General features: G+C 42.3%; 1 protein-coding gene across 5 annotated transcripts; it reads right to left on the bottom strand.

Moving 5' to 3' along the window:
• Positions 1-1,890: 1,890 nt before the first annotated feature.
• Positions 1,891-21,555, bottom strand: LOC133113916 (cytoplasmic phosphatidylinositol transfer protein 1-like). 5 transcript variants are annotated; one of them, XM_061223064.1, is made up of 11 exons: positions 21,407-21,538; positions 21,246-21,326; positions 19,619-19,759; positions 13,598-13,746; positions 9,575-9,663; positions 8,834-8,871; positions 8,611-8,706; positions 7,971-8,126; positions 5,928-5,991; positions 2,881-3,008; positions 1,891-2,512 (listed from the first exon to the last, which is right to left on the bottom strand). In XM_061223064.1, exons 3-10 carry the CDS (start codon positions 19,664-19,666, stop codon positions 2,926-2,928), a joined length of 723 nt encoding a protein of 240 aa, XP_061079048.1. In that variant the 5' UTR covers positions 19,667-19,759; positions 21,246-21,326; positions 21,407-21,538; the 3' UTR covers positions 1,891-2,512; positions 2,881-2,925. The 5 variants fall into 5 exon arrangements, with proteins under 5 accessions (XP_061079048.1, XP_061079049.1, XP_061079047.1 ...); XM_061223065.1 differs by having other exon boundaries at positions 21,472-21,531; XM_061223063.1 differs by having other exon boundaries at positions 21,241-21,555.
• Positions 21,556-23,551: the final 1,996 nt, after the last annotated feature.

The raw sequence follows: 23,551 nt of genomic DNA, 5'->3' as shown, positions 1-23,551 counted from the left end.
TCAGCTGCCTAATTAGGAGCCTGTTAATGATCCTCAGTCTTTTATTTGTTACCTATTCATATGTAATTGTTTGCAAGATGGTGCAGTAAGCTAAGTACAACATAAACATGCTAATTTTATTATTCATGCAATTGCAAAGCTATTTCTGGCATGATGTGGTCTAAGGCAAATAATCCCTCTAAAGATGAAACACACCTAATCAAGAAAGAGTAACAGCTTTTTAAAATTTTAGATGGCAGTAGTGGTTGGAAAGAAAACCAGCATACACAGGGGTACTCCAGGACCGAGTTTGGAAACCACTGCCCGACCCAATTTGATTCCCCATGTTGTCACTGCAAATGTCCTTGTTTGACCTAAATCAGAAGAAGTAAATATAATGGATCCCTGGTGCTTTTGTACTATATCATATAGTCTTGTTTTTGTACAGTATATACTCTGCAGAGTACAACCCACCCCCCCCCCCCATCTATGCTACTCTGAAAGTCATTTGGGAAAGCAATACTCTGCATACTGGGATGTGGAGACCATACAGATCAAACAGAACCCAGAACTCAATACCTGCTCCAAGTATTTACTACATACTGTAGTTTATCTATGATAATTCTGCACTACTATTGATCAATGGCAACTCTGAATTCATAACAATCTAATTACGAAACAAATCACATAATACAAAGGCATATAGACATGTCCTCTTTTCATAATATCAGCTCAACAAGAAATAAACCTTGACTGTCATAAATTGAATGTCAGTTAGGCTTTCAAAGAAAACACAAGGATAAGTAAATGTAGTCTATATACCAACAAGACTAGCAAACATGTATCTTTATTGAAATCAAAGCTTTTGCCTAGATGACATGTAAGCAACAAAGTTAACCAATGAGGTCATTTTATGTAGTGTATAAAGATCAAATCAGACTATATTAGCAAATCTGTAAATATTGTATTACCTTTATTATGTAATTTAAATGATCAGGGTATTTCTGTTTGCAAACAGATGCTGCTGCAGTGGGGACCCTATTTCTTATTGAAGAAAAATCCTCACCTGAAACAAAAACCTGAAAGCTTTCTTACACCATACTGCCACACATTATCAGTTGCTGATAGAATCAAGGAATGATTTGATTTGGATTTTAAGATTGATCTTAAAAGTATGACTGCATTTGTGAATGACAAGGGGAGGTATGTGTTAAAAGCATATAACGGCATACTTCATGACAGACAAAATGTGCAGGCTTGGACACAGGGCTCACCCACCATAAACCATATAAAACCACGTAAAATAGGGCACTTGGTATTCTCCAGCAGAGTATTCAATGTATGTAAGTTTATCTCAGATTTGTGGAAATGGAGACAGATATCACACCAAACACTGCTGACAAGCCACGGTTGAGGGAATAAGGGATTTGAAACAGAGCTCAAGACAAAACAAAACACCAATGTGTCAAAACATTCAATGACATTGCAGACAAACCCACAACATACTACAACCCTGATCAACTCAAAAGTAAACCATATGTCTGTCAACTAGCACTAACAAATCTTAAGGCTGTCAGGACTTTTTTTTCCCAAGCAAGTGTTCAGGCTTGACATGAAAACCCTCCCACTAGACTCAGTTCCAGGTTTCGACTAGAAGTGCAGATCCAAGCTGGGCCACGAATTATTTTCACAACAAAATGCCACTGTAATGTCACTGGGAGAATATACGTATGGCATATAGCTCAACATATATTTCTAAATCCTACAATAAAGGCAAAATTATACTTTGGCCATTGTAGCCAGTTCTCTGTTGATGCAGTCTCTTCATAAGGACATGTCTTCTCAAAACATCTTCAGTGAATGACATCGGGGACAGTAAAACAACTGAGAAAGATCACATAAGTCACAGAGTGCAGTACCCTGAAATTTTATTAGAACAGCATACATGACATTCACCACTTTCATTTATCATTTTTTATTATACATCTGATCCAAGCTATACATTTCAACTGCTTCAAACAACACACCCCCTGTACAAGATACTTCCCATGTCTGCAGTCTTAAAAAATACAACAGAATTTAATGAAAGAATAAACATTGGTGACAAGTTTTTGTGCTTAATAGGTCATTAGCAAAAATGGCAGACTGAAATGCATTTGAGAAAAAGTGGAGACACGGTTGGCCCTATTTTGAAGTGATTAATGATTGTACATATAAAATAATGCTGAGCAAAAGCAGACCTGCTGCAAAATGTTTATTAAACCCATAAACAGAGAAATATTAAAAATACTGGAGAAACAAACACAAATGAGGAGGGGGTTTTTGGATGGGGGCAGTGGCACCCGAACGCAGGACAGGCATGGCTGTGAAACAGTTGTGGGGGAATGGTAGGGGAGGGGATTGGTGAACTCAGTTGACAGGTGTGGTTGGGGCGCTGCCATTGGTTATGCAGGAGGTTTTGTGGGTCAAGGTCATCTTCTCCCCTTGCAGCCCGTCTGGATCGTTCTCTCAAACTCTTTCACCACCATCTGTCCTATGCAGGGGAGAGTACAGGCAGAATGATCTGAATTATTTTCAAAAGTGAGTTCAAAAAAAGTAAACTCATGTGTTCACATGTATCTCACTAAAGGTCTACACTATTGACAATATCACTAATGATGTGTAAATATGGTTTATTGTATCTGAAAGTACAAAATAAAATATGGAAACAAATATTTAAAGGGATATTTTTTCATTTTCATTTGGACCCCCTAACCTGTAAAAAATAAAACATAATAAACAACTCCAATTCCATTCTTCTTCACTAGATGGCAGCATCAGCTAAATGTGGCAGGCTGTTGACTCAGAGCCTGAAATCGAGGTTACCTTCAAAAAGAGAATGAAGAAAGGTCAAATACATACCCGGGGGTACTCCAGTGGGTGCGTGGGGTTGGGGCCTGCAGCCAGCTAAGACTCGTAGTGTCCCAGCTTCTGATTGGTGGCTGAATGCATCTGGTTCTCAAATTTGCGAACATCTTCCAGGGTCATTCCTACAGAGAGAGGCGATGACAACACGATACGTGAAATATTTTTTTTATGGAAAGAAAAAATACAAATATAAACATACAACATATGGGTCCCCAAGTGAATTTTTTTGTTTCATTTTAATTATTCGGGATAAAACTTGGTTTTAGGCGTTTCCTAAAAATGGAGTCTCAGAAGTACAGTTAAGAGAATCAAAAGATAATGACAGTCACGGCAAGAGCACACAGATTCAGATATTTGAGTCTCATCAATCGCTGGAGTCCCAGTGAGGCAGGATGGTGAGAGAAAGAAAGGCTGAAGTGAGTGTAAAATCACGTTCCCAACACTGCAGCACATTTTAATATTTAATATATATTTAATAATTTCATATTTATTTTAATATACTTTCTATTGAACCCTGTGAATCCCGGCTGTTCCCTCCACTCCCAAACACCACAGCACATCCCAAATGTTCCCTCCACTCCCCAACACCACAGCTGTTCCCGCCACTCCCCAACACCACACCACATCCCAGCTGTTCCCTCTACTTTCCCAACATCACAGCACATCCCAACTGTTCCCTCCACTCCCAAACACCACACCACATCCCAGCTGTTCCCTCCACTCCCCAACACCACAGCTGTTCCCGCCACTCCCCAACACCACAGCACATCCCAGCTGTTCCCTCTGCTGTTCACCTCTGGTCTACTTCGAACCACCCTGACCTACATCACCCAACCACATCATGAGACTCGACCCAGTCCAGCCCTGCAAACAGCCCTCAGCACACTGAAAACAACCTCATTCAGAGACCACGAGGGACGCACCCGAGAGAGAGAGAGCGAGAGAGAGAGTGAGAGAGAGTGAAAAAGCAAGAGAGAGGAGAGTGAGTGAAAAAGCAAGAGAGAGAGGGAGAGAGAGGAGAGTGAGTGAGAATGCAAAAGAGTGAGAGAAAGGGAGAGAGTGTGAGAAAGTGAGAGAAAGAGAGAGAGTGAGGGGGAAAGAGTGAGAGAGGTAGAGGGAGACTGAGACTGAGAGAGGAAGAGAGAGAGAGGAAATACTTGAACATAGTTCATGTCCCTTTTATTTAGGCATGTTTTCCATTTCATTTTCTGAACTGAAAATCACCACTGACATTTACACCAATCAGCTCTGAAAGGCAAATGATTATTTCTGATGAGTGCCTCATTTGCTTCCATTTGTATTTTCTAAACCGTTTCGAAATCACTTTCGCGGTTTGCTTACCATAGTAAATTATGCTTGACTCTTTTTCCCCTTTTACTGTCAAATGGCGCTAGCGCTTCTACTGTACCCTCCCGCCCCATTCCCAGGTTGCCTGCTGGGGGGCTCTGCGTGTAGCAGATGCCCTCTCAATCTCCGCACGGCTCCGGCTGCAGAGGGCGATGCGCTCATCGCTCCACGAAGAGCCGCATTACTGTAAATCACTCTCCTCCAGATGACACCCCTCTCGTTAAATAGGAGGCTGAGCGTCATTTCCTTTTGACCGTAGACAAGGGGCAGTTAGCCGCTTTTTCGAATGCTGAAACCATTAATTTTGTGGCAGACCATTTTTGGCAAGCTTTGAAGAAGGAAGAAAACATTCCCGAAAGCATAAAATGTGAGACTCGCGGGGGGGGGAAAGGCGCTCAATTTTATAGAGCGAAGAGTAACACAAGTAAAACGCTCTTGAAAGGAGACAAGACATCGTCAGCGCAGTAATTTATCTCACCCCCTTTTGCTGAAAACAATGAGGGTAATTTTAGCTCACGGACACAAATCAACAGATTTCACCCAGCTCTGTTTACTATCCGTCTCATCGCTCAACAACTAATGACGATGATTCAAGACCATGAGAATAAACCCTTCTGCGGTGCAGGAAAACAAAGAATATCAGCGGGTGTCACATGAGATGTTTTTGGGCAATCGATGGCAAACGAATGAGCCTGACACAGTTGAGAAACGGAGAGCAGTTAATAATGAACTGGGGTGCCTCATTCTGTTCAGCCACTGTTCTGGTGCATGGACGGGCTCACGGTTGATTATCGGATCTGGACCGGGCCAGACTGTGTCTGGCAGCCCTGCAGGGTGTCGGGCAATAATCTGCAGAGTCACCCTGGGAAGCCGTGAAAAGAAGCCGTGATGACATCATGTACTCTGGAGAAAGGCACACGCTGCCTAGTCTGAGCTCGCAGTGAATTTCGTAGCATGAGGCATCAGGCATTCCAAATTTCGTGAAATATAATTAGGTATATGCATAGATGGTTAGACAGACAGTGGAATAACTTAAATTCTTTTGGCTTTGTACTCCAGCACATTGGATTTTAAATTAAACAACGAATAGGTTATGACTGTCACCATTAATTTGAGGGTATTTACATCCATATCAGGCAATCCATGTAGGAATCACATCATGCTTTATACAAGGTTATGCGGCCTGTAGCATAGTGGTTTAGGTAAATGACTGAGACACGCAAGGTCGGTGGTTCTAATCACGGTGTAGCCACAATATCATCCGCACAGCTGTTGGGCCCTTGAGCAAGGCCCTTAAGCCTGCATTGCTCTGGGGCGGATTGTCTCCTGCTTAGTCTAATCAACTGTACGCCGCTCTGGATAAGAGTGTCTGCCAAATGCCAATAATGTAATGTAATTTTAGGGGACCAAAAGTAATTGGACAGTTGGCTTCTCAGCTCTATTCAATCGTTTCCTTAGTCCGTCTGTAAATGCTGAAACCTTTATTATACCTGCACTGACAGACATCATCAAAAATGAATCTGTCCAAAGGTGCATTCTGTGAGACAAATGCACCAAATATAATCTAATGAATGAAAAGAGGGACCTGGGCTGAGTGTTATAGGGACCCGCTGCCTTTATATGCTGCCTTTATACAGCCTTTATATGGGAGGAGTCAACACCAGGTCGCAAGGATGTCAGCTCTGCCTACTTACCATACCATTCATCCATCCAGGCGAAAGCCTGCCGGTGTCCCACCAACAGAACTTCTCTGATGACCTGAGCATGAGAAAGGGAAATTCAGTAACCTAGTGCCTTAATGTGCCCCCTCCTCAAGACATCTCATCATTTTAATCATTATAAACCTCTCTACTGCAGGACCCTCTCTCACTCATATCATCGACCTGCAGTGCACAGGTCCACAGGCAGGGGGCAACATTGTGACTAAAGATGCTCTCCCCCTTTTGTTTTCTTTTCGTGTTTCCCCAAGCTTGGTCCAGAGGGGAGAGTCCTGGATTTCATCCCAGGAGAGTTTTATTGGGCCATAAACAGAGCACTGGGCTTTATTTGCTGTCAACAGTGGAGATAGGGCAATCCTTATTGAAGATTAATAAAAGCCTAACTCCGCATTGCACATGAAATACAAGAGTTAACAAACTGTTACCATGAATGTTAATGGTTTAATTAACAGTAATATATATTTTAGATGCAATCAAAATGGTGATTGTATCGCAGCTATGGTCTATACCAAAGAGGTATTCAGTGCCATATTAGGTAAAACAAGTTTGCGTTTTGTTTATTATCAAGTGATGCAACGCATGTGTAATCCGTGGACAATGAACAAACAGCCAGCTGCTTGTACTCTGTGTGGTAGGACGTTGCACAGGAAGAACCAATCTGCTCTTCTTCTGGAGTAAATGAACATCATCTTATGACACAACATCAACTATCCTTATCCTGTTTCAAGACTTTTCTTCAAGTCTGAAGAGCGCAGATGCACATGGCCAGTGTCCCTGAGCTGGCAGCTGCTGCTTTCTTTTCATCAGCGGAGCATCTGAGGAGGATGCTCCATGTGTAGCTGGCGGAGGCGGACTGCAGGCACCCCGCTGAGGAGTCCATTTTGGGGCGCTGTGATGGACAAACCTAACATGCTGACTGAGACCTTTTGTCCCAGTTAAACCTGCAAACCTGCAGGGCTGCCGGTCACAATTACCGTCTTACACTGCGAAGATGCGGTAGCAGGGCAAGGTTTTTTCAGACAGCGTCTCAAGGGGAGAGTACTGATCTAGAATCAGTTCAGCCTTTTCTCTGACACTGGATAAGGTTAGGGTATGGATAAAAAAACTGATCCTAGATCAGCGGCCACACTTAGAGATGCTTATTGAATACAGGCCCAAACCCAAGGCCGCATCACCGCACTGAGGATCGGCGGCGTGACGCATCATAAGAAGCCATTAAGAATTGAGAGCCAACCGCCTGTAGAGCTGCACTCACTCCGCAGAAGGGCCGTGAGAGGAAGGAAATCAATCAGCCGTCCTAATGTGAACGATGCAGGGCGGCATTTATTCATTTATTTACTCATTTATTTAATCGGCTGTTTCCAGGATAGATCAGGAGGAAAGTGCGTGTAATGAACGAGCCCAAGTTAAGCACCTGCGGCGATATTGGGGGGGGGGGGACCGGGAGGTTGCCCTCATTACTTACAGACTGGAATCCAATTGTTCCAGCGCTGCCTGTGTGTAGGAATGGATTAACACTCCCTCATCGCCATCCCACCAGGCCCTGATGGCTCCACCATGAACAATTTGTTCTCCTGGAGACTTGCTAGGCACTGCAAGGGCACTGATAATACAGTGGCTTTTTTTGTCGAATTGTTCAAAAAATTTCGGTCACTGTGAGCCTGACCAATTTGCCTCAGAACGGAGGAAGACCAAGGCTTTTGGACAGTCGGTGTACGGGTGCAGGTCACACTGTACGGCTGGGATATATATATAAGATGTTTAGAAATGATTTGTATGTCATTTTCTCCAGTCAGACAGGAGGGCACAAATCATGCCCACACACACATGCATGCAGTACACTGTACACACATTATGAAATCTTGACCTTGATCTTGACAATTTAAATGCCAAAGCGTGTCAAGATGCCATCCACTTCCCACAATGCGACATACAATATCTAATTTAATAACAAAGTAGAATTTGATGACTGAAAATAAGATGATAAAATTCACATTTTCAAAACCTGATGACCGTTACCTTGTGCACAAACTGCTCCACCCTGGTCTGGAGACCCCACACCTCGAACTGGACTGCCACCTGTTTGTAGGAGCACATGACCGGCCTGCTGCTCTCCCTCCATCCCTTCTGCAGGGGTCCCCGGCCCGTTTTCGCAGAGGAGAAGCACCTTGGATCCTGCAGGAGACCAAGACCCCGTTTTCACACTGAAGAACCATAAAAACCTGAACCATAACACAAGGCCTGACCTCTTCCGTTTCGCCAACTTCTTCTCTTAAGTATTAAAGTAGCATTAGCCCAAGCATTTATTGAATATATAGCTGCACACTGGATATGTATTTTTCTGAATTAACCAGTATTAAATATACAGCTGGTGAGTTCATCTTTAGTTGAAATTAGTTGGAAAACTAAACAAGCGCACACACACAACCCTTCCGGACTAGAGTAGTATCTCTATCTTAAAACCAAAATCTAAAAGACTTAGACTTTGGATTATGACTTAATACTGTAGTTGTTTCTGCTGTGTTTCTCCACTATGTGAAGATGGTACGACTCTGACAGAGAACCTTTGGAACATTCTGGAAGAGCATTGTGTGTTAATGTGATGTAGCGTAGATGAAAGACAGAATGGTGTTGCAGGGAGGCACTCTCTATGCTGCACCTCAGAGGTTCTGTAGTGTCGGTCAGGCACGTCATCGAAGGCGATGTCCAAGAAATCCACTTCCTGATCCATTTCATTTTTGTCCCCATTGAATATCTAAGAGGCAAGAAAAGCAACATTATACCCAGCAAATTTACTGTCCGCAGCAATGTCAATACTGTCATTAGAAGGCTCTGGCAATTTATATTACAAAAAGATTACCATGAAAAAATTCTCGACTTACATTCTCACTGATCCCACAGTTGTCCTCGTATTTTGTTTCTATGTGAATTGTAAATTTTGGCAAAAAAGAGCACTGTAAACAGAAATAGATCATTGTTATAACGCAAGCTATGTTTTCAGGCAAGTGCTCCTACGAAACACACAATAGGCTTTTAAATCGACCCTTTTTTTTCTTGGAAATGCAATTGTTCTCCTGACATTTACGCACTTCCAAGGAACTGCAACCTCAAAGTGTGTGAAGACTATGTGCATTTAAAATGGAAGGGTTATTTGAAATAAATAAAGCACTTTGACATGTTCAACATGTTGCTGGATGGGATTTGTAGTTCCCTAGTGCATTTTACATTCACAACAACCTTATGCTTTGACTTCACTTCCATAATTTCTTCTGCTGCATAATAGTACAATAATGGAATGCAGGCCAACTTACTGTGTATTCTGGTTATGGTCCAAGGAACAGTGCATGGAAAGCAGAGAATGTTTTATGCATCACAGGCCAATGAAATTCAACACTTACAACTTAAAAAATTAACATTCCCCAACTGGAGCCACTGCTTAAGATAAAGCCAACAACGAATTTATTTTAGACACATACACTCATACACTGGCTACATGATTCCACATTTGGAAAGGTCATGCAATTTATGTCATCTTAATTGTCCTTGAAGAAAAATAACATTACAAGAAGCAAAATGCCAAGAAGACAGCACAGCAGCACAGACAGGTACAATGCTCAGCTCACCGGTTACTGTGTAAGGATAGTAATTCCAAGACTTCTCCGTGATGTAAAAAATATGAGGTACGACGGCACGAGCCCAGCCTGGCAGCTTACTGCAAAATGAACAGAGGGAACGTTTCTTTTCAATACAGACTTTTATTATGATTTCCACTATGTTCCACAACCAGAGGTGAAAAGTCCAGAGGCCAGAAAGTAAAAGTAATGCGTTTCCTCCGACCTATGAAGTGTGCAAATCCAGGTGATCTGAAAACCAGGATTTTCCACCTCTATCCAGAACAATGTTTCTGGTGTTCTTTTATTGAAAAACTGTTCACCTTAAAATGTACTACTGAGCAATCAGCATCTAATGAGGTGATGGGATTCTTTTAAAGTGCTCTCTAGTCAATGGGTAGTCTGTAACTATGTGAATCTGTACCCCAGTGAAAGGGTTTGGTTGGCCACACCAAGTATAATGCCCTTCAATGGCATTGGGAGTTTTTCCCAGAACCATTCTGCACAACTTTAAGATTTGTTCAGAGTCTCTGTATTTTTTAAAGCTAAACGGTATGCTCAGTGCACCAAGACACTGGTTTTAAATGCAGGATTTACATACAGTACAGTACAATGTGCAGTCCTTCTCTTTCAGAGTCTTTGAACTTCTGATGATGTACAGGCACTGTGAAGGACAAGCCTACTCCCATCTTTAAAATGGCCACTTGCTGAAAGGCAAAAGTGTGAGTGAATAACTGACGCAGAGGCATCTTCTTTATTGCCAGACCGATCGTGACTGTGCGATTGTGAAAGTTCTGAATTGCGACTGTTATTATTTCTCTCCTTTCATAGCAACCTCGACTGCTGCTACGAAAGCTCAGAGAAGTCTGCTGGAGTGCTTCGGAAAGTTCCAGGGCTGGTGAGTCACTGCTGACAATGGAAGGAGGGGGGGGAAGGGTGGAGAAAGAACATTGGAACTTTAAATACTGTGCCCTTTCAGAAAAACCACTTTGGCCTACACCTTCCTCCCAGGATGCACCTGGCTGGCCCCTAACACAAAGAGCAGAAGCCGTTTTCTGACCTCCATCCATGACATGACAAGGAGGAACCAACAGGGAATGTCTGAGTATGACCATTCACAACTATAATCAGATGGCTCACTTCTGAATGTTCTTATGGCATCCTGAAGAACACTGGTTTGATTAAGGCTTAGTCCTGGTGTAAAATCGAGCTATGACCAGCTTGAAATACCAGCTACCAGCTGTTTCAAAACCTTGCTTGAGCTGTTTTTTTATTCAAGGTTTATTGTTGTAAAATGAGCGTAGCCAAATTAAAATGATTTAACAAACAAAAGTCTTTTGTCCATTCTTAATGGCCTCTTCCCTCTCGTCCAGGGACTACAGTTGAAAACTAGCCAATTGGCTAATACTGATGAACTTTGAGGTGACTTTCAGGGTAAGTTGGCTCTCATCTCTCATCTATGAGGCTGTACGATATTATCAGTTCAGCAGCTGACATACCCTTCATTAGTACTGGGTTTGCATTCTCCATCTCAAAAATTAGCAGATAACACAGGATCAAAGCAACCATGTCTAACTGAACAAAATATATAACAGAAGATAACATAATAGTCAGGACAGGCCATTCAGCCCAGCAATGCTCGCCTCTTCCTTCCACTGAAGTGTACCTACTGCATAGTTTGCCTAAAATAGTCATAATAAATTGTATCTAGCACTGTATCAAGCCTGGTCTTGAAAACCCCCAGTGTTTCTGCCTCCACTACATGTCCTGGCTAGCTATTCCACACAGCGACCACTCTGTGTGGAAAAAATACTTCCTAATATCACTGCAGGACTTTTGGAAGTAGATGCAAGAAGATTTAACCAAGCAGTTTCATCCCCAAGCCCCATTCACCTCCGGTCTCTAGCCATCCCACACAACCTGTCCTTAACCTCTGGCCTCTCCTACCCCCAATCTCCACCCCTACCCCCTCCAACATCACCCACTCCTCTTTCAAGGAACATCGCAAGAGGTAGCCCTCAGCTAAGTATTAAGAACACGTTTAGAATTGTGGCTCAAATAGTAAGGAGGATAAAAATAGATTCCTGCTCAGAGATTTTTTTGCTTGTTAGAAGTGAAGCGCAAGTTCACACCGTGACGGGTTGCCTGGCAACAGAATCCGCAGAATGCAAAATATTAATACTGCAAATGAAGTGAAGGGTTCAGTCAGCAAAGCCCAGGACAACTGGAAGCCTCAGACTGAAATGAAGAGATGCGAGCGGTCAGCCTTGAATTCCTCGGAGGTAAAAGACGGTTTGGTTTGTTTGAGTCTCCCACAGTGCTCGCAAATGCATTATCCGTTTGAGCTGAAATGTACTAATGGCTTCAAAGAGCTGAAGATGTTTCAGAGTAATGAAACATCAAAGCCTAATATGGCCATTCGTGTCAATACACATGTATATAACAGGGTTTGAAGATAGTATGTTATCAATATAAGAACATTTGAATCGTTGAGAGAATTTTCCAAACAAGAGAGGATGAGAGCTGAAGGCCCTTCAGATATAAGATTCATAAGGCTGAGGAGACAGAAACCTTTTATTAACTTGTATCAGAAAAGCTATATAAACCCCCCTGATAAGCCTCAGGAGTGTAGCTCTGTCTGTATATATATAGGATAAAATATAGTATTCGTAAAACCAATTGAAAAAGTAATTAAATGTGTTGTGAATGAAACATGTCAATGCCAATGACCTGTTGCTGAATAAAATAAAACAGGCAGTTGCTGTTGGTTAAGATGAGCTTCCACCCACTCTTATGAAAATTATGAAAATTATGAAAGACAATATATAAACCCAATAAATGCTTATTCTGATTGATTCATTCAAAATGTGCACATTTGGTCCTTTGTGTTTCCCAGAACAAAACAGACGGGCCCAAACAGTACACGTGACCGAAGCAAACGTGCATAGCCCTGAAGAACGGCACCAAAAAACAACAACAATCCGGCACCCTATGTTATTCTCACCGTTTCCTTACACCACGGTCCACGTGGGTATTACAGCTGCTTTTATAAAGGAGAAAATCACAATAAACAGATGGATATGATGTGCAGGGGAAATTTACTGTCATTTTCCTCAACAATGATCCCTATCAAAGGCCTCCAGGTCTGCGAGCTGCACAGCTAATGTAAAATGGCAATGAGAACCATTTCAAAGAATGAGAACCGCAACACCAAACACCTATTACCACTCAGCCGAAAGAGACACGGGCCTTGATGCGTTTAAAGTCCTCTTGTGTTCACTTACAAAGAAAACATCATTTACTGTACTGTAATATACCACACACATTACAAAACACATCAATGGATGGGTTATCTGTTCAATACTATGCACATTTTGTGTGTGTATGTATGTATGTGTATGTATACAACAAATAACACACCAAAGTACATGCATGCTTAAGTGGCAATAATTAATTAATTTGTTCTTCAAAGCTGTGCATTGTCTGTTTAAGTATTGGTTTGGGTCATCATAAAAATGTAACCAGGACATGATTATGCATAATGTCTTTAGTGAATGCTTTATGGAGAGCGCTGCTGAGTTCGGTGTGAATGCACAGGAATTGGGCTCATTCCAATCGCTCCTTTTTCTGCTCTTTTTTCTTTTTCTTGCTCCTGACACAGAAATCGATTGAGGTTCCCCATCTTTAAGGACATTCCAACCCGTTAAATGCTCCTTCTAGGAGGTAGAATGAGAAGTTAGGAACTCCAAACCTGTCCTTTGAGGAAGGAAACATCAGCGCATCCTTTGCCTGTACAAATGATTGACCTGTGGATCCACCTCTCCGCATCTGCCAAGTCTGTAACTGACGTGGCTTCGAACTGACATTTCGAAAGGACATTCTATTCACCTAATTCACATCTTCACTTCGTTTTCTTGCCTCTTTCTCTTGCCTCTCACGATGGGTGGAGTTAGGAGCAGAAAGAAAGAGCAAGAAGAAGAAACTAGGAGAAAAGTAAGTGATGGAATGAGCCCACCGTGCCAGGATGGCTCTCACCTGGACAGGTGAACCCTCTTCTCCGTCAGCTGGCCCTGTCCGTGTACGGGGTCCGTGTGCCTCTCGTTCCTCACCACCTCCACCCCCTCCCCTTTGTCGCTCACCTCGTGGCTGTGCTTGCAGATGGTGTACAGCTGGCCTATCCTGTACTGGAGAGAAAAGGTCAGAGGTCAAAACCATCCTCAGCCGGGGAGTTAGTAACGGCCGCATGCTAGGACACACGATTACCTACAGGCACCGTATGCCAAACGCATTCACACAGCTATAGGCACACGTACACACATCGTACACATCACTGCTTTATAGGGATGTCCAATGGAAACAAACAGGAGGCCAGTTGGATATATTTATGTACCATGTCTCTCTAGGGAAACCGAGAGAGTTTCCAACTCCTCTGTCAAGGGCTAAAAATACATACGACATACATACTGAAATGGATATGCCATGAAATCCAAACATCAAACTGTGTGAGGGGAACCCGCAGCATGAAATAAACATGTTGTGGTGTAAACAAGAGGACTCTGAAATGTCGGGGTGGGAAAGGAGGACCTCATGAATCCAACACAATCTGGCATTTTACATATTTTCCAAGGAAATATTTTACATTAGTTATTTAGCAAACATTTTATCCAAAGTGACTCGCAGTTGATTAGACTAAGCAAGAGACAATCCCCCCTGGAGCAATGTGGGGTTAAGGGAATCAAACCACCATCCTTGCGGGTCCCAGCCTAGTCATGTACCTTAACCAGTTGGCTGGTTGTACAATGTAAAACTAATCCACAAGTGAAATAGCATTGTTATGTGGAGGTAATAACATAATTGAGTGAAAAAAAACGATTAGTTTAGAGCAATGTTGGAAAGGCTTAACACTGCTGCTGAACGAATATGACAAATTATTTAAAAGATGACACATGCAATGTGAGGTGTGATAAAATGATGTTGCAGTGTCAATTGTGGACACAAAGTGGATTTGACATGATTGATGAACGCAGTTTTGGTTTCAGGCCATTTGTCAGCTGTTCTCAGGTTTACTGACAGTGATCTCCTATCTGTACACTGTATATAAGGCCCATTTAATGGGTCTAAACACACTTTAAAGAGGTTATTTTTAACTGTTAACATTGGGTACACTTGTGTACGTTTAAATATAAGGCTTTGCCTTGTGAGTTTCAAACCCAGACCCCCAATCCCCAAATTTACATGTGCCATTTTTTTTAAAATTCTACAGCAGACAGAAAATGAATACAATATGACTATGATGTGACAAAAGAACAGGTTATGACGCACACCTGAATGGTGGCGGAGAGTTATGAATAAGACAGATATTATTTGGGATACAAAGGTCTGCCAGTGTGTGAATGAACTTCCCTTTTTGTGAATGCATGCTGAACTGAACTTATTATGGAACATCAGTGCGGATATTAACTCAAAAACATTCTACTGCCATTACCATAACCTGTCTTTTTTTTTTTCTCCCTTTGTGCCCAGCTATTGTAATGGTTTGATCTCTAACGCTGAAGGATCATATTCCAGACATCACTGTTCATAGAACTAATAATATTCACAAAAGATTTAGTGACACTGGATATAATTGCATAAAGGAACAGCGAAGACTCCAAAATGTGTTTCAAACACTTGCGACATGTAATTCAGAAACTCACTTAAAAACTCAGAGGAACTGCAGAATGAAAATGAGATATCTGGTGCAATATGATGCATACTAAACCTGCTCTGCTACTTCCATTGCAAGGTAGGAGTAAGGAAAATTCAACATCCCCCCCAAAAGATTATTTATCTATTTTTAGGGCCTAATACTCAACACTAGTTTCCCATATTGAACATATGTTCACAGTCAAGGCTCAACGTATTTACTTTCTCATATCATAATGATGTTTCCAAAATGGTGCAGTTAGTGAAACCGCTCTAGTCTGATCAGTGCTAGCTCTCCTGTAGTAGTCAGTGGACTGCACAGTGCACCAGTCACAGTAAGTTACAGCGAAGAGCATTAGTGGAGACATTCACATCAGACGTGCAGGTGGCACCATGGTAAATCTAGGGGCACAAACAGCAATTCTCAATTAGGAAGAAAACCAAAAAAAAGGTCAAAAACATTGTAACCCAGAAACTGAAGCAAAGGGAATGGACCACAAGGAAGGGGGGGGGGGAAGCCTGTCCATAAAAAGGCAGCCGATAATCTTAGCAGAACGTCCTTCCTCTCTTCTTTTGCAATCCAGAGATGCAACCGTAGGGGTGTGTACCCAATTTGGCTGTACCCTGATTGGTTATGAACACTCTGAGGGCCTCAATTGGAGAGTCCGGCTGCAAAACGATCCTGCGGTCACCCTGGAAAAACGCAAGGCAGCCAGACGGCCAAATTCAGCCGCGTGAAAGTGCAAATTCAGACGGGAACAGCGCGGGAGCGAGTGACCAAAAGATAACCCGCTCTTTGCCAACCAGGAAATAATCACTGCCAGTACCTTAACTCCAGGATATCATTTCATCAGCCACAGTGAAATTCAATCCTTGATGGAACATTTCCCACAGTGCTATATTACAAGGGGTTTTCCAAAACATTCCATCTCGTGTATATTTACCCTACACTAGGGCACCCGGGCAATTTCAGGTGACAGATCATTAAGAATTCAGTGAACATTAAGCAATTTTCCAAGAAACCCGTATTTAAAGGGTAATTACACTCTTACACAATTACAATCACTGTTTATAGCTGTAAACATATGCCTACTTTAATCATACCATTATTTCAACATTTAAGAAATATCATTTTAGCATAAAAAACAGGTAGAAAAGCATGTTCTGCTGTCTATAAAGTTTGTAAAATGCTTTCTGCAGTCCACTGGCCCCGCCCCAATCGTGATGTCAGTGTACCCTTTTCTGGGTACCTATATAGATGTTCATCAAGATATCGATAAAAAAAATTGTTGATGCCAAAGTATTTGTCCATTTATTTGTCCATTTGTCTTATTAGTGCTATTTTGAAAGTCAGAAAGCCAGCTGTTATAGATCAATACCACACAGAACGCTGCCTGCACCTGATTGGTTAAAGCATACTTTATGCAAATGAGATGGACACACCAACTCTACCCACCTCAGAACACATTTATTCACAATGGAGTAGAAGGCGGAACCAGATTGTGAGTGAGCACAATTATTCTTCTACCTAAACTAACCAGAGAAACAAATCATTACTGCTAACTTGCTCTCCACTGGTGAAACAAGAAAGCTTTGCTCCAAATGTGGGGGGGATCTGCCCTGATGCCCCTGCCTCATCATGCAGCTCCTGGAGGGCCCGTGCACGGACCCCACGCCCAACAAACTCTAGCACACTCTCACTAAAGAAGAGGCATTGAGCATTCACCTTTATTTTGCTAGGTAGGTCAGTTAAGATCAGAATCTTATTTACAATGACAGCCTATACCACAGACACAAACCCGTAAAAGACAGAAGTAACTACACATCTATTGAAGAGTCTGTTGAGCCTAAACTGTGGAAATGTATGTGAGGTTAGTGCGCATGAACCCGCATGTGTACGCAGCAAGTAAGGCCTTTTCATTTTAACAATATCGGCCAATACCAATATATCATATATAACTCTGGTAATATATTGTTTTCCTTATTTAAAGATAATTTGCTTTCATTTTTTATCCAGGGGTTAATTTCACAGCTCTCATTTGATAGAATAGTAATTTAAACACGTAGACATGTAATTATCCAATTTTAAGTACCTTTAAGTGCAACAGCTGCTCTACTGGAATTGGAACCTGCAGCTCCCCTTACCTGCTGAATAGGGGTGTTGGATAGCAAATCCCCACAATTACGTGCCTCGTTGCACATCTACCAAACGTAAACCAGCTCCCATATGACTGTTCCACAGAAAAGGTTTCCCTTTATTTGAGTAACTCACAGAAGAGCCCTCAGTAGCTTTAAAAGGTCCGGACCAGGAGCCTGGGCCCAGGTTGAGGACCGTTCTCAGAAACCTGGGCTTCAGTTCTGGTTCTGCCTCAGGAAACAACTTAAACTTAAAACCAGTTTATTCCCTTTTGTTCTTTGATGCACTTTACTTCCCCCATAACAACAACGCAGACAATCGAGTTGCAGCTAAATTGGAACAAATTCATTCAAAATATAAAATATATCAATGTAAAAATGTCGTATTAAATATGTTATATTTATCATATCAGCTCCATAAACACGCAAGCAATAGCAAAGTCTTGTGGTAGCAGAATACAGCTATTGTTCCACAGTCCCACAAGTTCTAGTTTCCCTGAAGGAAAATACCAGGGCCAGGGAGGCATGATTCAAAGCCGTTCATTTCCAGGAAGGCACCGTGGCACCATGACAACTGATTCCAACATCGGCATTCCCGCCTCCCTGAGGGGCTGTAAAATGGGACACGGCTCAAAAGCGGAAACGCAGAATCCCAGTCTGGCGCAGAGAAACAGATAGCGTGTGAAACTAGGGAGGCCAAAGGGCAGATCACTGGAAAACACACGAGCCAATCGACTGAGAGGCTCTCAACATCGGTATGGTAACAGGCCCCGGTGTTGTCGTCCACCGATTATCATTGGTTTGCGTGTGTATGCGTTTGTGAGAGAGAAAAAATTACGAATAGGTCCCTGCAATAGGACCTATTCTGCTTCCACGGCAATATCTCTCTCTTTCTCTTGCTCTCTCATAGAATAACAGATTTCACATTTTACCTTAAAACTCCACTGCTGACAAGGATTCATGAAAGAATTACTGCAAAAAAAAAAAAAAAAGACACACGCATGCACTACTCAGCAAGGATCAGACCATCACACTGAGGTCAGGAATAAAATTAAGCTCCTATTAATCCCAGACATATTTGACCTGGGCATAATTAGCCTCATCAGAGCTGAGCACGCACACAGAGACCCACGCAGGCATTTAGCACACGCACAGCTGAGCCAGGTTTAACACGCCCGCTCTGACTGCAGAACGCAGCATTCATTCATCCATACGCTTTCACAAACGTCTGCTGCCTACCTCTGCTTTCAACACGTCTGCTGCGGCATGCCGGCATGTACCTTCATCATAACGCAGCACAGCAGCCAGCTGCATAAAATAATTGCCTTTGTATAACCCGACATTCTGTATAAGTCATTTTTTTATCCAGATTTTTCAACCATTGCTGCAATATCAATGCCTTCTGTCTACTCAGAAGACATTGATGAAGTCAATGAAGTTACTGTATAGGTGCATGTGTGCATCCCCCAAAATGTGCATGCCGCAGTCCACTGGCAGAGCGGACATGTTTGCCGCACCAGAGGAATGCACAACTGGTAGCAGATGGTGTTGTCTGACCACAGCTGCCCAGACTGAACGGAGCGCAGTGTATTGGGCATGCCATGCTGGTCAACACCCTCTCTGATCAACAGTAGGTTCAATGAACCCTTTAGTGATCACATATGTGATTACAGTAGAATGTCCTGAATTGAACATTCTAATGATGTAAAACCACTACTGGAAATTGAGAGCAAACGAGTTCTAGAATACTGATGTAAGAATCACTACTGCTAACTGAAAACAGTGGAGCTCTAGAAGATGAATTTTGAACAAATATTCCAAAAGAACCTACTCTTCAAAGAGTTAAGCAGGACAAGAGCACTGAGCCGATTCCACCACCAGCAGGGGGCTTCCACTGTAGATGCTCACCTGCATCTACATTACATTACATTATTGGCATTTGGCAGACGCTCTTATCCAGAGCGACGTACAGTTGATTAGACTAAGCAGGAGACAATCCTCCCCTGGAGCAATGCAGGGTTAAGGGCCTTGCTCAAGGGCCCAACGGCTGTACAGATCTTATTTTGGCTACACCGGGATTAGAACCACCGACCTTGTGTGTCCCAGTCATTTACCTTAACCACTACGCTACAGGCCGCCCTAGCAGAAGCAGAAGCAGAAGCAGAAGCATCTAGCAGAACCTGGAAAGGCTGGTGCATCTACACACCGGGCGTGCCGCTTCCTCCGCAGGCTTACCTCCTCCACGGTCAGTGGCATGCAGATACGGTACTCCTTCACCAACATGGTCGCTCTCAGGGCCGAGGAAGGGGGGAGAATTCTGGAACCTGCAGGCTCAGGATCAGGGTGACTGGCTGCTGATGGAACGCCCTGTTCAGTCTGAAACCACAAAGAACAGAAGGGCCAAACAACCTGTGTGAAAGCAGTCAAGCAGGCACCTTTTCTAGGAACTGCTCAATATTCACTTCCCCAACCTATGAGGGGCATTTACATTTCATACTTTGCAGATGTCATTACCCAAAGGGACACAGCTAACTATGTAGCTACATAACTTTATGTAGTGTACAACCCATTTATAGTGCTATAAATGGGCTGTATACGACATAATGTTAGCCATGTCCCTTTGAGTAACGTCATCTCCCTCTGAGAAAGGGAGATAGTGAATAATGATATAAAACTCGTTTAGGCTACATACCTTGCTCAATGGTGCCTACAACCTTTAAGTAATAAGACCAGTTTCCTAATAGCTATAGTGAATAGCAGTGATTCCCAAACTGGGTGGTGACATGGATAGAGATGGGGTGGATGTGTAGAGAAAATAGCCTATTATTCACTTTCCATAGACAGTTATACCAGCCAAAATACAAACAGTATTAACTTGGACAACTTTAGTAACAAATGCACATGCACTTGTTTAGACATATCAAAAGCACTTGTATTTCATATTTGAACATCCATATTTGCATTCCATGTTTGTAATGTATTAATAAAGGTGAAAGTCACAGACAATGCATTCAGTTATTAAGCGAGTAGTGGGCTCAGAAAGTTCTAGAACAACAGAAAATAAGAAACTACTAGATAATAAGCTAATAAGAAGCTATATTCCTGAGATTCCTTTAAGGGTTATAACTACTGTTTCATAGTCTAGAAAGGTACTTTCTATATCAAACCATGTACACTTCATTCCATAGGGAACCATTTTAGTTCTTTATAGAATCCTCCGTCAAGTTTGAAGTGTGAAACCCCCTCTACAAAAAATAATTTTGCCCGACAAAGAACCCTTTAACTAGATATGGTTCTTCTATTGAATCACAAGGTTCCTTCGGAACTATTGCTTTAGAGTGTACTGAAACTATTTTAAAGACAATGTTGTCAGTCTGTGATTTTGATCCAGGATTTCAATAGCATTTATTTTCCACTTTTGAATGAGATATTTTACTGCATCGTTGTTTAATTCCACAACATTGAAAGTTAATGATAAAAAACATTCTGGTCTGGAAATCGTGTAAACACAGTTCTCGCTAAACTCGGGACCAAGGTTTTGCCCAAACGCCAGTGGTTTATCTGTGTGCACGACCGTTTTTTACGTTTAGACGGTTTGAGCAATGAAAATGTTAATCAGAATCATTAGTTAGAATTACGATCCTCTCTCTAGATCTCAAAATGCATGTATCTCACGCACCCGATTCATCGCACGAGTTCTTAAATATCGCATTTTATTTTCTGCCGAATAACCCATTCGCTTTACAACCATTCATCACCAACCATTTAAAAACGGTTGGTTGCTTGCTCACTCACTCTCACACACTCTCTCACTCACACACACACACGAATCCTGCTTAATATTACGCTCCACGTACCTTACCTGTACTCCAAGTTTATGTACACATTGTACTTTCAAAATTATGCCGATAAAATCTCCAAGTCCATTGGCTTTCACTTCTACCTAAAGTTGAGAACTTCATAAATTATTTTTCTAAGAACTCTCCTTTCTCTGAAAATTACTTTTGAACACAAAAGTAACACCTGTGTAATCGCGAAAAGCGCGTTGCAAACTGTACGGCTACTGTGTTCAAGAGCGTGATACACACCGTTTTATACCCAAAAATATATTTAATGCAAGCAAGTAGTTGCGACTCTCCTCTCCTTCCCTGTTACTGAGGTTTAAAGTCTCCCTACTGCCCCCTATAGGACAATTAAATGCTGTGCTCCAGAGGTCCCTTCTGATAAAAAAAAAAATACAAATCTGCATGTGCGTAAAACGTCACGTGCGGTTCATAGCTGCTTACGCCATAAAGTAAGCAGTATATGTAGTACGCTGTATCAGAATGGGAATATTGTACATTGTACTAATAAATATATATAGATTATGTATGGACAAGTAAAACCAGTGGGGGGCTTACATGCTGATAGTGTAGTGTAGACATCTATAAAAGCTGAACAATTTGTTTTGAATAAATGAGCAAAAAACCAGCATTCATGGGGGGAAGTGTGAAAAGCTATGCCTACCATAGGGAATACAGCAGACCCTCTCACACTAGCTGTGAGCAGGCATGCAGCTCCGGGGCAGCACCGTCACATGTCCGTTTATGACTGCTGCATCTGTGGCTGCCCTCGCCCTGAGTTTGTATATCCAGCCCACTCATGTCTCTGGGCTAATTCGATTCCACAACCTCACTCCGTGACCTCAGTGTTATCAACACTTGCCACTTCCCTCCGCTTACCTTGTTCCATGACGTTGAGAGCACCAGTGTTGTTCAGGAGATTGTACATTTATCGAACACACCAGAACATATTATCATATGAAAACTGTGTGGCTGTAACTGTCTTTAACTGTCTTTAACTGGCTGAAACTGTTGTAGAAAGCAATTCTGTGCTTTTTTAAATTGAATGGAAAATTGCAGGATAATTTCACAGATTTTCTTGAAAAATCCTTCTCGAGGCAGAAAAGTAAAAGCTAAATGAGTCCGAAGTTTTCAAGTAAGAATGAAGTGACATTTTCTGTCCCCCTCTGTCTCAGTCTCTCTCCCCCTCTCTCTTTGACGTCAGGGAATCAACTGCAGAGGAAATGACTTGACATTGTACTGTTAAGTACATACATTATGGACATTAGCGTCGGTCCACATACTGTAACTGCACAGCTACTGGGTAGAAAGCATATCCTGGAAACAGACCTGAGGTACCAGCTAGCCTAATGTGGCCAGTCATTCAGGCTTTTAGTCATACTATATTATACTCCTTCCTTTTCTTTTGCGATCCATGTTTGTTACTGCCATTAATTTAGAAACTTCTTACATCTTAGAACAGTTCACAAAACATACTGGAAGTAGCCATCAGGGTTCAGGGTCATTTGATTCTAAATCAGGAAATAGGAAATCCAGAACAAAATGTACAAGATTCAAGTTCTGGTTTCTGGTACAGTGCACCTGTGCTGAGAATTTCTGATGTACTCTACCTGTGCTGAGATTTCTGATGCACTGTTCCTGTGCTGAGATTTCTGATGCACTGTTCCTGTGCTGAGATTTCTGATGCACTCTACCTGTGCTGAGATTTCTGATGCACTGTTCCTGTGCTGAGATTTCTGATGCACTGTTCCTGTGCTGAGATTTCTGATGCACTCTACCTGTGCTGAGATTTGTGATGCACTGTTCCCATGCTGAGCTTTCTGATGCACTGTTCTTGTGCTGAGATTTGTGATGCACTGTTCCTGTGTTGAGATTTCTGATGCACTGTTCCTGTGCTGAGATTTCTGATGCACTGTTCCTGTGCTGAGATTTCTGATGCACTCTACCTGTGCTGAGATTTCTGATGCACTGTTCCTGTGCTGAGATTTCTGATGCACTGTTCCTGTGCTGAGATTTCTGATGCACTCTACCTGTGCTGAGATTTCTGATGCACTGTTCCTGTGCTGAGATTTCTGATGCACTGTTCCTGTGCTGAGAATTTATCCACCGAGCAGGAAGGCCTGGTCTACCACCATAGCCAGAATATAGCCAGACACAAACAAATATCCACCAAATACTGCTATTTCCTGGTAAGAGGATTGTATGGACATAGCAATCCTACAGAGCCCCCCTAGTCACCCTAGGGTTAAAAAGATATTTAAACGCGGAAATCTCTGCCCTCAGTTTTGTAAACTGCACTCGGTTTGTCAATTTGCACCCTGTTTTG

Source organism: Conger conger, chromosome 16 (genome assembly GCF_963514075.1).
Source record: "Conger conger chromosome 16, fConCon1.1, whole genome shotgun sequence".
NCBI classification, from domain to species: Eukaryota; Metazoa; Chordata; class Actinopteri; order Anguilliformes; family Congridae; genus Conger; species Conger conger.
This window is presented reverse-complemented; position numbering and strand designations above follow the sequence as displayed.

Excerpts from the sequence above, each read along its gene's own strand:
- LOC133113916 (XM_061223063.1), bottom strand. The coding sequence starts at position 19,666 with ATGTTGGTGAAGGAGTACCGTATCTGCATGCCACTGACCGTGGAGGAG. Across the intron at positions 8,127-8,610 it reads GACACTACAGAACCTCTGAG|GATCCAAGGTGCTTCTCCTC; the intron begins GTGCAGCATAGA and ends GGTCTCCTGCAG. Across the intron at positions 5,992-7,970 it reads TGGAGCAGTTTGTGCACAAG|GTCATCAGAGAAGTTCTGTT; the intron begins GTAACGGTCATC and ends TCTCATGCTCAG.